Source organism: Stegodyphus dumicola, chromosome 7 (genome assembly GCF_044657685.1).
Source record: "Stegodyphus dumicola isolate Sdum_Otavi_A_Nest chromosome 7, ASM4465768v1".
Classification (NCBI taxonomy): Eukaryota; Metazoa; Arthropoda; class Arachnida; order Araneae; family Eresidae; genus Stegodyphus; species Stegodyphus dumicola.
In genome coordinates, this window is record NC_140774.1 from 53,204,728 (window position 1) to 53,221,837 (window position 17,110).

Sequence of the window (17,110 nt, forward strand, 5' to 3'; positions counted from 1 at the left end):
ATACGTTCTAACGGTAAAAATATAGTTTCAGTTCATCAAAATTTAATTCAAAGATTCTTTGATTCTTAAAGAACAGCTTACCTTGACTAAAGAAGAGCCAGCCGAGCCCCCATGTAAACTTGGCGTCTAGGGGATTTCTATGCTGACGACACGCATTAAGGTGACAAAGTATTTATTTATTTATTTATTGATGGAGATACAGTGATGAGTATTTACAAATAAAAAAAGAGTTATAATTGAGAAGTTAACAGCTTCGCCATCTATTAACACATTCGCTGCCACTGATGCGCTGGCGCGTCAGCATGGCGCTACCTCCCATGCCGGTGACGCTCTGGGGCGACAATCGAGTATGATAAGTAAACTGCTTTAGTTTTAGTTCGGATGGAGGTTGAACGATGAGGTTTTTGTGGCACGTTAGTGAAGCATTATTTTTATATTTTCAGCGCGTGGTTTTTAAATTTTGTGTTTAATTTTTTTTTTTTTTTTTTTTTTTTTTTTTTTTGGTGCATTTTTAAAAATGGCGGACAGTACAAGTATTGCAGGACCTTCACAGCCTAAGAAAAGGAAAGTAAGTAAAAAACTGACTGATGCCGAAATATTAGAATTACTAGAAAAGAGTGATCTTTCTGATTATGACAGCATAGACGATGAAGATTATGGTTGGGATTCTACGAGCGAATCGGAAGGAGATAGTGATGACGCTGTGGATAACTTAGAAATGTCGGATTCTGACACAGAAGATCAACAATTACCGGTAATCCAACAGGTTGACTGGAAAACAGATTCAAGTTGCATGGTAAGTCATACATTTACAAAATCTGAGTCCTTGCTAATACAGCCAACTGAAAGTACTCCTATCGGATATTTTCGCCTTTTCCTCACTGAAGTATTTCTGGAAAAAATAGTCGAAGAAACAAATCGTTACGCATTAGAAATACAAAATAGCGATAAAACGAAAGAAAAGTCACGAATAACGCTTTGGAAAGATTTAAAAGTGGATGAATTTTTAGTTTTTTTGGGAGCATTCTTGCAAATGGGGACAGTAAGAATGAATAGGCTTCAGGACTACTGGAAGAAGGACCCATTATTTCATAATGCAGGCATTGCAAATAGCATTAGCCGAAATCGGTTTTTATTAATTTTACGTGCATTACATTTTGCAAAAAATAGTGAACCTGGAGAACCTCAACCTACAGACAGGTTATATAAAATACGCCCTGTTATCGATTTTTTTTTTAACGAAAGAATGTGCGAGATATATTATCCTAATAGAGAACTTTCTTTGGATGAATCTATGGTTCTCTGGCGAGGTAGATTATTGTTTCGCCAATACATAAAGAATAAAAGACATAAGTACGGTATAAAACTTTATATTTTGAGCACATCAAGTGGAATAGTGCAAAAGATTGCCATGTATACTGGTTTATTAGATGACTATGGAGGGCAAAACCATACACAAAAAATTGTTTTGCATTTGCTGAATGAAAAATTAAATGTCGGTCACCATGTTTTCATGGACAATTATTATAATAGCTTTGACTTGGCCAAGTTACTGTTAGATAAAAAGACACACTGCACAGGCACATTGAGAACCACTCGAAAAAACACTCCAAAGAATGTTCAAACTACTAAATTGCGAAAAGGCGATACTATTGAAAGGTATTGTCAGGGAGTAATGATCGGAAAATGGGAGGGAAGATAAGCGTGAAGTGTCTTATATTTCTACGGAATACAAAAATGAAATGGTTGACATTTTAAATAAACGAAATGAAATAAAGCAGAAGCCTCTGCCAATCATCAAATATAATGCGTTTATGTCTGGTGTAGATCGGCAAGATCAAATGCTGTCATATTATCTCTCGGAGAGAAAATCACTACGCTGGTATAAAAAATTGTTCTTTCATACTATTGAAGTAATGCTAATGAATTCACATGCTCTTTATAATAAATATTACGGAAAAAAAATATCACTTTACGAGTACCGACTGAACGTTGTAAAATCACTTTTGCCATCAACAGACGAACAAAAGCCGACTCCCAAGAATCTCAGACATACTCTTCAGAAAAGAGAACTTGCACCTGGTAAAACCAAAATACAAAGAAAAAGGTGTACATCTTGTTCCTCTCAAGGCAAACGCACGGACACTACGTATGAGTGCCATGACTGTCCCGACAAGCCAGGATATTGCTTGAATTGCTGTGAAATATACCATAAGTGATAATATATTTATGCAGTACTGTTCTACACTGACATTTTGTTTGTAATAAGTTAATTTTTTTTTCATTTTCTATTATGTTGTTTATGTATATTATACAATATTTGTTACATTTTATAATCTTACATTTACATTTATACATATTTATGTTTTACTGTTACATTTTATAATTTTTCATAAATTTCACTTCTCTTTATCCAATTAAACGTTTTATTTCTTTTAAACTGTGACTTTATATAATGTGTCAATAATTTCGCAGAAAAATGATGAGACGCGCCAGAGCGTCAGTGGCATACAGATAATAAGTTGAACGTGAGGTGCCACTGACGCTCTAGAGCGTCCGAAATTTTTTTACACTAAACACGAAAATAAAAGGTTTTTCTTTTTTTCTGGCTTTACTATTAAAATATTAGGAACGTTTTTAATCATTAAAACACTTTTTTTAAATTCGGCTTCTGAGGATGGATATATAAATTTGGTGGCAGCGAATGTGTTAATACGTCTTGGTCGAAAACATGACTGTTGTCTTTCGCTTCCATCGTCCATCCTTCGTCTCACTGCAATGCCGTTAGTTGAGTTGTTGCACTCCTGCTACTCACATGTATTATTTATTCTTCTCGTATTTAAAGTGTGTTCTGAATACTGCTTTACAAGAACGTTTAATTTACATAACCAAATGCTTAAAAATATATTAACTAATTTAGAAGTCAAACAACAAAAATCAGCAAATTTTCACTTTTTGTTTGACCTTCTGAATTAATACTTGTTCAGTGTGTTATTTTATCTTAATACATTAATTGTTCATAGTTGTTTATGTTAACTGCAGCATGTGTTATTCCGTTTTCCTATTACGATTTTGAGTTAACTGTGGGTAGTCATCCTTGTTATTCCCTAATTAATCAGGAATTAGCTATAGACAGTTATTATAATCAAATATATTTAATTTTAAAAATAAGCAATATTTTAATTAATACAAGTATTGTTACATCATTTGACATTTTGGGGCAGTCACCAGGACTCGGTTAATATGCAACAGTTGTACCAGAATGTATCTGATTCATGCTTATTTAATTTAATTAATTATTAAATTTAAAAACAGATTTATCATTCGTGCTGAAATTGATTTGAAGTGTTCTTTTTTAACATTGAATATCATTCTGTTTGAATAAAATTTAGGCTGTTTTCTTATGAAACTTCTTTATTTCTTTAGATAGTGTTCTTCCTTCTTAGTATGTGCCTCTTTTGTACAATAGCCTGTGGTGTATGGGAGACAGTTACGGGCCAACACTTTCGAATCTTCCTTCCATGGGATCGACCAGTGCCTACTAATAATGTTACAAGTGGGGCTACAGTAATAGCTCTACTAGTATTTTTTTCATATGCAATAGTCCTCAACACTGTTGTACCTATTTCTTTATATGTTAGGTTAGTATGATTTCATTTGAATAAAATTTCATTTTCCATTTTGATTCTGATAATAATGATTTTGAACTGAAAACTCTTTTATATGTAAACTTGTAGGATGAGTGACCAGTGTGTTTTGCATAGTTTATTAGATTATCCCACGAGCACACGCACCGATCCGACGAACACGAGAACACGCACCGGGTATGTCATACCCGAATAAAAAGTTTGTAATTAAAAATTTTCCGAATAAAATTAATCGGTTTTTAAAAGAAATTAAAATGTAAAACCAAGTTAATACTTCATTTTAAACAAAATATGAAAGAATAAGAAGAGGTAAAATTATTTACTTACAATTTTTTGAACATTGTTTACAAAATGAGGTCATATGTTCCATACATATACTTTTGCTACAATTTTCACAAATGAATCTAGTCTTTCTATCTTTTTTCTTGGGGTGTTCTGTACACCTCTTGTAAGTAATTTTAGGTTTTTGGGGGGATGGTTCATTGTTAACATGTTCATCGGTGGTCAGTGTTTGTCTAGAATCAGGAACTACAGATGCTCGTCATCGTTCATTTTGAACACTTTCTATTACCTGCGTCCCTAAGGCTTTGAGAAAAGTACGCCTGGTACGGTATTCTGTTGGTGGTTCCTTCTTTGATAGTAGAATTATTCTTACATTAATAGCAGCCACGTCTAATACTGAAAATAAAGTCACCATAGGCCATCTACGTGCTACTCTTGCTGTAGAACACGCAGCTGCCATCTCATCTACAACATCGACTGCTCCTTTTGTCATGTTATGGAATATAATGATTTCAGGATTTTTAGATTCCCCAGTAGATTCATCGATTTGATCGCCGGAATGCATTGTGGATAACAGGATCACACTCTTATTTTTTCGGCACATAAGATACAAGTGTTGCTTCTTTCTGAAAACCGAAAATTGAAGAATATACTTATCTTTTCTTTGCCAGAAACTCAGGTGGGATTTCTCTGTTATTTTTACGCATTGTACCTACTATCGTAATTTTCTTCTTTAGGAGATCTTGAGATAATTCATATCCCATACACCAATTATCAACTGTTAAATTTCGACCAGAGTTGTATAAGGGCCTTATTAAACGTTTGACACCTTCGCTTGCACCATTTTCAACTTGAAATGGCTCATCTGGTTATTTACCAGCATAAATTTCCATATTCCAGGTATAGGGAGTCGTTAATTGCAAGAGTGTTAAGGCTAGGTGAGGATGGAGTTCTATGGGAACAACACCACTTTGCTGAAGACTTTGAAAAACACAAGCCAGTGACGCAAGGACATCCGGCTGAAACACATCTAAAAAAGTGTATTCTAGGCCACTATGTGACACCAAAAGATAACCACACAGCTATATTTAGAGATGGCTCAAAAACTGAGACGGGTACTGGCAGTGCCTTCTGCATTCTAAAAGGTAATACAGCTGTGTATAAATGGAAAAGAAGACTTGGCAGTAGGAACTCAGTATTCCAAGCTGAGCTGGCAGCACTTAAAGCAGCAATTAATTATGTGAAGAGGAACAGACTTATCCACATTACTATTTACAGTGATTCTGCCTCTAGCCTTGACGCAATCAAAGGTTACAAAAGTAGAAGCCAGTATGTCCAAGAAATTAGAAAAATCCTCCTCAGTCTTCTACCATCAGAAAGGCCATGCCTCTTGTGGGTTCCGTCTCACGTGGGCATTAAAGGCAATGAGGAAGCAGACACCCTGGCAAAAGAAGCGGCAAAGGAGGTCTCAAGAACAGAACTGCCAGATAAATTACCTAGGTCTCATCTCAAAAAGATCACTCTAAAACAACTGATAGATAGATGGCAAGCCAGATGGTACACAGCAGATACAGGAAGGAGAACGTATATGTTCTTCCCAAAAACAACGCTAGAGTTAAACTGCAATAGTGGTAGTCAGACACAGTTTTATACAGGTCATGGCCCATTCCTGACCTATCTGCATAGATTCAGCCTGAGTGACACAGAAAGATGTCAATGTGGAGAGGTGGGGGATCCAGACCACTACATCTTTCACTGCACAAACACGGCACAGTACCATATAAGAAAGCCAAGTCAAGCTTACTGGCCACAATGGGCGGCAAATATGAGAACAAACAAAACAGCAAATAAAAAGCTACAAGCGGTAATCAGCCATTGTCAGAGAAAATATTCTCTAATATGACGATAAGTGTCCCCAAATAGAAATAATCAAGTGCTTAGCGCTCTGAATCATAAAATGTATAAATCACACTAAATCAATCTGGGCACACACCTCGAACCTCTCAACCCAAGACTAACTTAGATAATTAGGACTATGGCAACAACCTGCCTATATTCTTTATAATGTTTACTTTTGCAATTAATGTACAGGTCTAGGACTCACAAGACCAGATCGTGCCAGTAAAATCTTCAACAGCAATGAGTTTTTCCTACACTTACTAATTGTATATTTAAATTACAAGTTTGTGATAAATAGGTTATAATAAGAAGGGCAAGGTCAACTTATGTTATCACCTCAAGTTTATGAATGATGTTATTATTTGTATGGCATTTTTGCCTTCTTAATTTTAATAAATATTCAACTTTTTATGCAAATTTTAGGGAAGAAATATCTGTATTTATGTGATCAATTGTATGTTTGAATCTCTTCCCTAGTGATCAGCATTACGTGCTTAATTATGTTTTGTATAAATTATGTGCATGTTCTAAGGTGATAAAACTAACTATGGAATTAATGTAGGTAAGTTTCTCTTTGTAATTATGTATCAGCATTATGTATTCAAGTGTTTGGAATCAGATATCAGTTTTACTGAGTATGGTGCTGTACTTTTCTGTTTATGTTCACTTTAAAGTACTCAAGTCTGTATTTATTCTTTCTCTGCATGTACTATGAAGGTCAGTTCGTACTTGGCTAGGATTTAGACTACATAGCAGTACTTAATGATCAGTTTTATGTATTATGATTATCAGTTTTATTTTTAGTTTTCATGTATTATGTATGCATTTTTAAGTGTTATGTATGCAGGCATTAGGGATCAGCTTTCTGTATTTCTGTACTCAGTATCATGTTAGTTTTTCACTTTAATATTCAGTTTTGTACTTATGTATGTATTATCCTGTCTGCAAGTACTACGAAAGAAAATGTAGGTGAATGGTTCAATTTGTAAAACAACTACAGTTTAAGTATGCGCAAAGAACTAAATTATGCAGGAATTTGTTATCTTAGTGATAACAGGTACCCATTCTTTTAAATGTTCTTACATAAGAGTCAGGCACATGGAAAGTAAACTGCGTTAAATTATGTTTGGGCGCTAGGATTTTTTTAATCATCTTTTAATCTCTCTCTTTATTTATTTTTTTTTATTTATTTATCATTATTATTATTTTTTAAGTTTACTATGTGCAATAATTTAATAGGTTACAACTTTCCTCCATGCAGGACCAACGATTTCACAGAAGCCCCATAAAGATATGACAGTTGTGTCGGGATAAGCACCCGCATGTAGACATTTAGCAAGTCCAGAAAATCCACGGCAGTTAATTTTTCAGGCAGAGTCCTCCTATCTTTACTTTATCTAACACATGTTTCTGTCTATTCTAACAGCGATTCTTAACAGTCTTTTGATTGCTTCTTTGCTTAATTTTAAGTAGTTCCTAACAGAAAACTCTTTCCCCGTACAACAACATCCAAGCTTACATGTAGACTTTATGAGGCTCTTAGCCGTCTATTCGGCTGCGTTCCCGGAGCAGGATGGAGCAGAGAGTAGATGGTTTCTGCCAGGAAGATAACACACTGTGAGGCTAAGCCCAGGTCAGTGGTCTTCCTTGGTGGCGCTCACTCACTCACTCACTCCAGATATAAAATACCCTTGCGTCTACAAGAGGAAATATTTTTATGCCATACTTTGTTGGCTTGTTGGGCATATATTGTTTGAAGGAACAACGACCTTTGAATGATTCAAACTTCTCATCAATGGTCACATACTCTCCTACAGTGTAAGCCTTTTGGCAAAACTTCCAAAAAATTCTCTGATCGGAGCTAATTTATCAACGTCTCTTCTACTGGGACGATTTCTAATGTCATCAAAACAGAGGCATCGTAAAAGAAAGAGGAATTGGTTCACTGACATTGTTTCCCGAAATATGCCCATTCCCATTCCGTCTGTAGCCGAGAAGTCTCTTACGTTCACATGGGATGATTTATAAACTCCACATAAATACAACAATCCAATTAAAGCTTTGATTTCAAACTCATTAGCATCTCATTCATGAGTGAAATTTCCAAGTACTGAATCAATATAAATATTTGTATTGTCGACTACATGTTTTAACATATCTTCATCGATAAGCAGTGACCAGGAATGTAAAGGTGTTGAGACGTCTTTAGAATACTTCATATTTCCAGGGAGTTTAGTTATAATATTTTTGACGTCAATTCTAACATTAGTCCGGAATTTATTTTTGTTCCATTTTACTCCATTTTTTTCCAACATAAAACTCATTGTTACATTGCAAAGTTTCATTTTCTGTTTCTGTATCTGAATCACTACTCTCTGTGGATGAATCATGATTATTATTATATTCTTCGTCATCAACATCTTCATCGTCTTCACTAAATGAATCCTCATCAGAAAAAACTGTTTCAAGAAGATTTCTCAATCTTTTTATCTCTTCATCGTAAGGAATATACGGCGCCATGCTTACAACTCAAGAAAAACCTATACTAAAAGCTTCAAAACGAGAAGTGTGAAGTGATTCACTGAGAAACGCGAGTACACGCGCGGGTATGACATGCCCGAACAGTGCTGTTCCTAAAAAACCGTTGCACATGTCACCTCAGGAATTTCCCCCATTTAAGTATGTGACCTTGAACTCAGCTACACAAAGTTTCGTCCTTTTATGAAAGAAGGGTGAGAAATATACAAAAAGAAAAATGCGCATGGGTATGACATACCCGTTGCGTGTGCTCGCGGGTTAACTATAATTATTATCATTATTGTTTGGAGTCATTGCTTATATGATGTCTTCCTTTGATGTTAAATTGCCTCATGCTGATAATGAAGTTTCAGAGTAGAACTTTACAAAATGTTGATATAATAAGTTACTGAATCTTGGTAACAGTATTGTAATTGATATAAACCGATATGAAACAACAGCAGCCTGATGCTTTCATATTGGTTAAATGTGGAGTTCAAGAATAGATGGATTTATGATGACAGGGCTCTAACTTTTAGGTCCCACCAATGGTGAGTGAATTCTGGTAGTTCGCATCAAGTTTGAGGCAAATGGGTTGGTCCCGTGGTTAGTTTTTGTGGTTTTTCTCATGTGTAATGTGAGTGGGAGATATTTTCCTTTAGTAGATCCTGTCTCTCCCCTTAGAATTTCCATTGTCTCCAAAGGCAGCTAATTCTTGTGTGCTTTGCCATAGCCAAACTGACCAACAAATTACTTTTACTTTTGGAGAGCCTTCTTCTTGAGACACAGGATATGTTTATTATTATTATTTTTTTTTTTTTTCTTTTTTAAATTATTAGGAACCTTTTGGAACACTGAGCTACTGGCTTTTGTGACTTCCATGATCATGTAACTCTGTGTCTGTTTGGAAATCATATTATTGCTATTCAACATTAAAACCTGGAATATGTATATCTGGGATGTTTATAGCTCCTGTAATGAGTTTTATGATTTAGTTTAATTCAGTGAACTCGTCTGGCCAAGTTACTCAAGTGATCCACATAGATTCAGTTTTTTTTGGCACATTATGCTGTATGTTTGCAAGCCCTTTTATGGCATTTTAGATGTGACAAAAACGTGTCTTCACTGGTCTATGTTCTTTACATGATATTTGTACAGCTAAAAGTATATTGACATTACACATCAGTTCAGATCTTCACAGCATATTCATTAAATCAAAATCTGTATAAAATAGATAATTTCTTATAACATTTTCATCTCTAGCATATTATAATAACTTGTACATAGTCATTTATAAAGCCATAGCCAACAAAAATGCCTTAACTATTTCAGACATTTCAACTTGAACATGAGAAAAGGGGAAGTCTAAAACATAAGCAGTTCACTTAAGACTAAAATAGTCATCTCATATCTTGTCTCACATCTTTGTATATGGCCAGTTTTTTTTTTTTTTTTTTAAGCACAGTGTATGTCTCACATCTTTGTATATGGCCATAATTTGTTTTAAAAGCAGAGTGTATGCTATTATGTATTATTTATAATGAGATGTTCAATAGGTCCAAAATTAATTATAGAACAAATAATGTATGTTTGCACAGTTAGTCACACAGTGCACATTTTTCTGGTAGTTCATTGCTGAACTTATTGTAAGGATCTCAGTCAGGTGCTCCAGCATTTGCAGGTTGTATAGAATAAATTTTAACTGCTTTTGCAAAAATTTCCTGTGTCTAAGCTATAGAATGGAAAGGTCAAGACTGCCTTTGGTGATTTCCTTCAGTTTTGGTGGAAGTGCCATAAGTATATGCAACTTGTTTGTCAGCTTGGTGACCTAGGATTGTTTTCATAAGACAACATTTATTCATGAGACTTTTGCCATTGTGGATAGATTACCTGTTTAGAGGTGATTTTCTGGTGTTTGATTGAAATTTGCATTTACCCATAGTAACAGATTCTCTTTTGCGCAATTCTAAAACATAAAATACCTTCTCTGCAGACATAGCCATCATAGCCATTTTATATGGAGTAATAAAAGCAAAATGATAGAGAAAATAGTTTTCCTGCAGACCTTTAAGTTTTATTATATCATCTTTCACTGTACTTTCTTTATATAAATTACTGAAACTGTATACAATGTTTTTTAATAACATTATATTAAAGCACTCATATATGCAGAGCCAGATTTAGTCTTGATAAGTCCCTAAGCTATTTGAGATTTGAGGCCCTTTATAAGTGTGTTATAATATATTTTAATACTATTTATACTCTATTTTAATTTTTTGGGTTAAAGCTGTAGCTTGTGTAGCTTATACATAAATCTGGCTCTTCATGTATGGCTACAGTGTAGGATACGATCCCTGTGTGTGGGGGGGGGGGGTCTGTTTAGGAAAGTACCACGTTATTCACTATCAGAAAAATGTAAAACTACATCAAACTTAGGGGGCGTGGAGGTAGAAATCTGATATGTATAACATTTTAAGTCTTAATAACTTGGCAGATTTTTGGCGTGAAAGTGATTGTATTATGCAAAGTGCATGAGGAATTTTTCTAATAATGTGATTATTGAACATAGCTGATTTTTTGTCAGTATGCTTTTGAGGATTACTTTTTAGAAATAAATCGTTTAAGAAATTTCATCTGCAGAAGTAACTTCGGATCATACATGGACTTATGGATTTTTCAGGGCTTGCACTATAGAACATTAATTGAGATTCAGGTGCTTGAAAGGAAATTAACAGTTAGATTAAGATCAAGTGATAAAAGAATCAAATGTTCACTCTTTTTGATATATCTATAATATTCAGATGAGTTTTCAGCACTCAAATTTCAGGATAGTACACTGTAGCATTATTTTATTGAAAGATTGTATCAAAGCCATTATTTGTCACATCAAGCGAAGTACTTGAATCCTCCATGGTTTACTTGTGATAGTTCAGAAATTGACGCCTAATATTCTTTTATCTCATTTCATAAGAAATTATACAGTGGATTTTATATGTTGTCACAGACAACATATAAATTATGTCTACAAACAGTTTTGCTGTAGACTAATGTAAGAACTTTTATTATGTTATAGTCTGTGCTCATTATACATCGATAGTTATATTTTCCATTTTGCTTGAGAGAATTTTAAAATATTTATCATAATCTTGAGAGGCATTTTATGGTTTAATACGAAAATCCCAAATGTTATCTTTACTGGAAAAAAAAGAAAATAACAGCTGCATGGTATTTTCAGTTTGTCTGCTATTAAACTGATTTCACTGCAGGTATTCATATCACGCTTTTCTATAAGCATTGTTTTTCTCTGTAGAGACATTTGCTTTGCAAACAGCCATTGTCAGTGTCAACCAATAATATAGTAATGTTAAATTGGCTTCCACAACATTGTTAACTGTGTAATGATTTATATTTAAAATTTTACTATCAGTTTGCAAGCTTAAAATGGAATTCAATCAGCTAAATAGCATTTCCTTATTGCATTGTGTTTGAATATGGAAATTGAATGATTCTTCCCTTGATAGTTTTCCTTTTGTAATTTAAGACTAAACTTTTAATGCTTAAATGGATGCAAATTTTCTATATATTATATAGAGGGATGATGTTTGCAATGCAACTGACAAAGTGCTGAATCATAATTTTAGCTTCCACGTGCACTTTTTTATACAAAATTTAGATTTTAACTTTTCTGTGTGTCATATACGTTTTATTTCACTTCATACTGTACATCTAAAACTTCTTTAAGAAAATGAACTGCATTTCAGTTTCCTCTAAAAAAAATTGTTTTTTTTTTTTTTACCTATTTTAATTTCCCTACCAACCTTGGACATATTCCTAAAAATAAAAGTATATTTTATGTTCATGCAAGCCATAAAAACCTGGATCTCTTTTATTATAATTCAAATGGTTGTACCTGAAATGTTGTGTAATCATTAATTTAATATAGCTTATTAGTTTTTATATTGAATTCTCATTAAAGTACCTAAATTTTTAAGAATTAAATCTCAAGAGGTTTATTTTGATGTATATTATTGGGATTGAAGGTGTTTCTTAACAACTGCAGTGTAGGAATCAAATTTTAAAAGTGAATAATTTGACTGTAGAAACAGTAGTGTGATAAATCTATTGTGGAAGAAATTGGTTTTTATAGAAGATAGCTTTTCTGTTTTTAATTTAATAAGTAATTAGTATATTGACAACTATACTGCCAGATGCTGTATGCCCAGATACCAGATATATGGAAGTTATTGAATGTGTTCTGCAGCTGCAGTTGAGCGTTGTTACAATTTTTCGTATTTTCTATTCTAGTTTTCCTGTGTCACTTCTAATTTAAATAAGCAAGTGTTTTTTATGCAGTTTTAATTCTGTATTCTTAGAATTTTTCTATGCTTTAAGCAATATGAACATATTTTATTTCCGAAACAGCACTTATTGTAACTTTGTAAGACTGTTCTCAGGTTATATTGTAATAATTTTTTCAGTCGCTGTATATGTTCCTGTAATTACTGGAGACTTTGTAAGGTATTTTCTCTCTTTTTATCTTCTGCATTCATGCTGTAATTGGAAGCATGTACGGCTGGCTATCGGATGATCCAGAGTTCTGAGCCTGGTGAGGGCATTATGGATTTATTTTTGTTTTTCTAACTTCAAAAAATTCTGTGGCCTTCACAGCGGCATCTGAACTAAAAAGGTGATGGATAATAATTTATCACCACCAGAATTTGGCAACTGGGTCTCCTCCTCTTAAGTTATTCTTTAAATAGAGGAAGAATGGTAAGGTATTTTCTCCATCCTTACCTCGTGCCTTCACGGTGTATCCGAAACACTTCCTTCTGGCAATTAGAAGCAAACTCTGGCAAAGGCAGGGCACATTTTTCACATCTGCTGTAAAATAAAAATGCCTGATGGTTTCTACAGGTTTATGTCCCCATTATGTTCTTCGTCTAGAATTAAATACATATTGAATTTTGTTCGCGTGTGTACCTCACGGAATTATAAAGCAGAGAGAATTCATATCACAAAGTCTTCTACACACATTAATCAGTACCTTTCAGTAGTTAAAACTCTCATAACAATAATAATTTAAATGGATGTGCCTAGCAAAGCAGGCATCAGTTTTCTGTATCTTAGCAATTATTTCTTTCAACTATTGACCAACATTAAAATAAGAAAATGTGTTGTGAAGACAGCTAACATTTAACAACCTGTGCTATTCTAGTTAGCTTTTGTTCCAATTCTCCTAACTTAAGAAATGAGTTTCAGTTTTTCTTTTTCTTACACACTTTTGGTGAAAAGGATTCAAAGGAAAAATTTAATGATGAGTTATTTAAGGTGAAAACTATCAATTTTCTTTGTTATTCAAGAAGATAAATTGCATCAACAAATAAAGTATTTATTACAAAATATTGAAATAAATTTATTTATATTTTTCATATATCTTAAGTATATGAGCCATACATATATATCATCATATCTGTTACATTTTCTTGAATTACAGTGTTGAAGTAATCAGATTTTGTCACAGCCTTTGGATAAATTGGGATGAAAAGATGTATTTTGCTCCTAAGGATGCTCCAGCCCGTGCCCGAACTACAACCTTGAATGAAGAGCTTGGTCAGATAGAATACATATTTTCTGATAAAACAGGAACTTTAACTCAGAATATTATGACTTTCAACAAAGCATCCATCAATGGCAGAGTTTATGGGGAACTCTTAGATGAAATTACTAGGGAACCGGTAGAAATTGATGAAGTAAGTGTTGAAATACTTATATATGATTTGTTTTTAAAGGCTTATATTTGATTTATTATGTATTTGATATATAAATGAATAGCCCATTTTTTTTAGGAAAACGCTGACCTTGTTTTGAAGTTGCAAAATGCTTATTGCAGTCTGTGAGGGTAATTTCATTGTCACTGAATTTAATGTATACCATAAAAAGGAACAAATTCCTTAGTATTAATTCAACAGTTTATATTATAAATCAGAAAGACAAAAGGAAAAGTACTTGACTATCTACTTGAAAATGCTAAATGTTGAAGCGATAGAATGCTTCTGGATGGATCCTTTTAAGGGTAAAGTTCATTGAAACATCTGAAAAGTTTCATAGGTAAAGAAATGTGTATTCAGTTCCAGTGAAGCTTTTAACAAAATTATAAACAACTATATATATAAAATTACTTATAAAATTATTATGCATGTAATGCTGTTTTAGCCTGAATTTGTTATGAATTATTTCATTTGAGTTCGATGAATCGTGACTGTTCACACTACCCTTGTTTACCTCTTTTGAGACAATGAGTGTTAGTACTTCTGTTGCTACTATTCAATAAACATTATAACTATAAGTGCACTATAACTCTGAATGTTTTTGCGATTTTGTTTTGTCGTCCATACAGCTTTTGTAAATTCATTGGCAATGAGTTTTAAGTTAGAAGAATCAAGCAACAAAGAAAAAAGTTAGTGACACATCACCACAGAAGTGAAAAAAAGAGGTTAATGAAAACAAACATTTATGCACATTATTATGTACAATACTTCAATCCTTAACTGCATCTGTATTTTAATATTAAACATGTTATAATAAAAACAATAGGATTTTTGTTAGGACCTTAAAAACTTTAGTTAGTAATTCTTCACTCAGAGTGTATAAAAATGACCCAAGAACCACTCTTTTATGATCCAAAGTTTTCCAAAAATAAATGCAAAAGGAAAGATTTGATGTTGCATCTTGTACATGGAAAATAACTGTATTAGGAATATAAAATTTTACTATGGATGAAAATAAAATAAATATTATTTTACCCATTCTTATGCTTAGAAAGTGAAAAATTTGAGATTGTTTCATCACTTTCTTTCTGATAGCTTTCTCATTTATTAGGCAAATGACAGATTGATAATTACTGGAAGTTGTTATTCTGACAGAAAATTTCATAATGTTGGAAGGGGAACTTGCTGTAATCTGATGCTGTTACGGGGGCCCACCCAGTGGACAAGCGGTAAAGTCGCTGGTCTGAGGTTCAAATCCCGCAAACGGGCTTTCACGCTCGTTTTCATGGTTTTCCCCATGTGTAATATGCATACAAGCCAGTTTATCTTAGAAAGTCTTCCAGGAAGGGATACTTACCCTTAGGCAGATAGCCCTCAAGTCTTTGCCGTGATTACGTAAATCAAATCAAAACATCCTGTTACAGGAAATTGCCATGCTCTGATGGATTGAAGTATATCTGGAGTTGAGAGGCAGTCAGTTCAATGTGAATAAAATACTGTGCATATAAGACATTATGGGCTTGTGAGGCTTTACCCATTTGTTATGAACTGCAAAACCATGCAAGATCTACCTCCTGATGAATTTCAATAAAGTATCATTTTTTGTGAATGGCAACTGCAATCATATGAAGTCAGCTATATTTTCAGTCAACATATCCTATGAATGGATGAAGAATATTTCACATGAAACAAGATTTCAAACAGTTGCATATGGCCGCAGTCCAGTCCTGATGCACCTAGAGACATTGGATCAGATGATCTGTAAACGTATAAACCAACATAACAAGGTTCTCATATAATTTGATCATATCTGCTACCTCAGTGTCACTGTAGACATTCATACCATACATTTATCAACAATATACTGAATCCCTGAGTGGGCCCACAAGCGGGCGAGCGGTAAAGACACTGGTAGTTCGGTCCGAGGTTCGAATCCCGCAAACGGGCTGGCTGCATGGGCGTTTTCGTGGTTTTCCCCATGCGTAACGTGTATACGAGCCAGTTTCCCTTAGAAAGTCCTCCATGAAGGCATCCCTCCCTTTAGGCAGATAGCCTTCGTGTGCTTTGCCATAATTGAATAATCCACTGATTCCCTGAGTGACACATGCTTATCAGTGTTATGTGGTTTGTGGTTTTTGCATAATGAAACACATGATTACATGGTTTGTGTTATTTGCATGATCAAATTTCAGCTCTTTTGTATAAGATTGGTCTCATATAGAATATCCACATTTTGTGGAATCTATGTAGCCACCAAAAATTCACTAGATCTCTCATTTCTAGATATCTTTCTATGTAGAAGACTGATGGATTTGTACACACTTATCATAGGAAGAAACTTAGTTGTACATCTTCATGATGAATTATTCAATTTGTAATTACCAGGCTGCCTGGATCAGGTTCTATCACTCATTCCATGGAACACACAAGGAAGTTTCAGTATGCATTATGATCACTTTGAGCACCTTTTGTAAGCGTAAAATATCAGTGTAAGCGTAAAATATCATCAATTTCCAGTAAAAATTTTTTCCCTGCTCTGGAAATGATTTCATACTTTTTCTCCGCATTTTCTTTCAAAATTATGGATTGTAAAATTATTGTTTTTGGATCCCTTTTTATATATACAGTACAAAGTCTTTAATCCGGACTCGTAGGGACTTCGGCGATTCCGGATTAAAAGTTTTTCTGGATTATAGATCATCGATTTAAATCTGGTAAGATGTCATGCAGAAATTATAAAATTAAAAATATGAAACCGTAAGTTATGAAATAAGAAGCAATTATGATCTAAAGGGTATCAAAATTTACAAAAAGAAAGCTTAATATTTATTTGTTTACTTTATTAAACCTTTCTTTCAACGAGCGCATGCGTAAAACATACATTACGCATAGTCAAAATTAGAAACTTGCAACCAGGAAACTATTTGATGTGTATTCGTGATATTTATAATGACGAGGAAATTGATTTAAGTCATATCGGACTACATCAAGATGAAA

General features: G+C 33.7%; 1 protein-coding gene across 6 annotated transcripts in view; it reads left to right on the plus strand.

Moving 5' to 3' along the window:
* The window catches only part of LOC118181010 (putative phospholipid-transporting ATPase IM), a 487,240-nt gene that overhangs the window by 424,400 nt on the left and 45,730 nt on the right, over positions 1-17,110 (plus strand). For all 6 annotated transcript variants that reach the window (XM_085820207.1, XM_085820204.1, XM_085820205.1 and 3 more), the window contains 2 exons: positions 3,427-3,641; positions 13,840-14,095. In XM_085820207.1, coding sequence (XP_085676333.1) covers positions 3,427-3,641; positions 13,840-14,095 — 471 coding nt within the window. The remainder of the gene's footprint in view (positions 1-3,426; positions 3,642-13,839; positions 14,096-17,110) is intronic.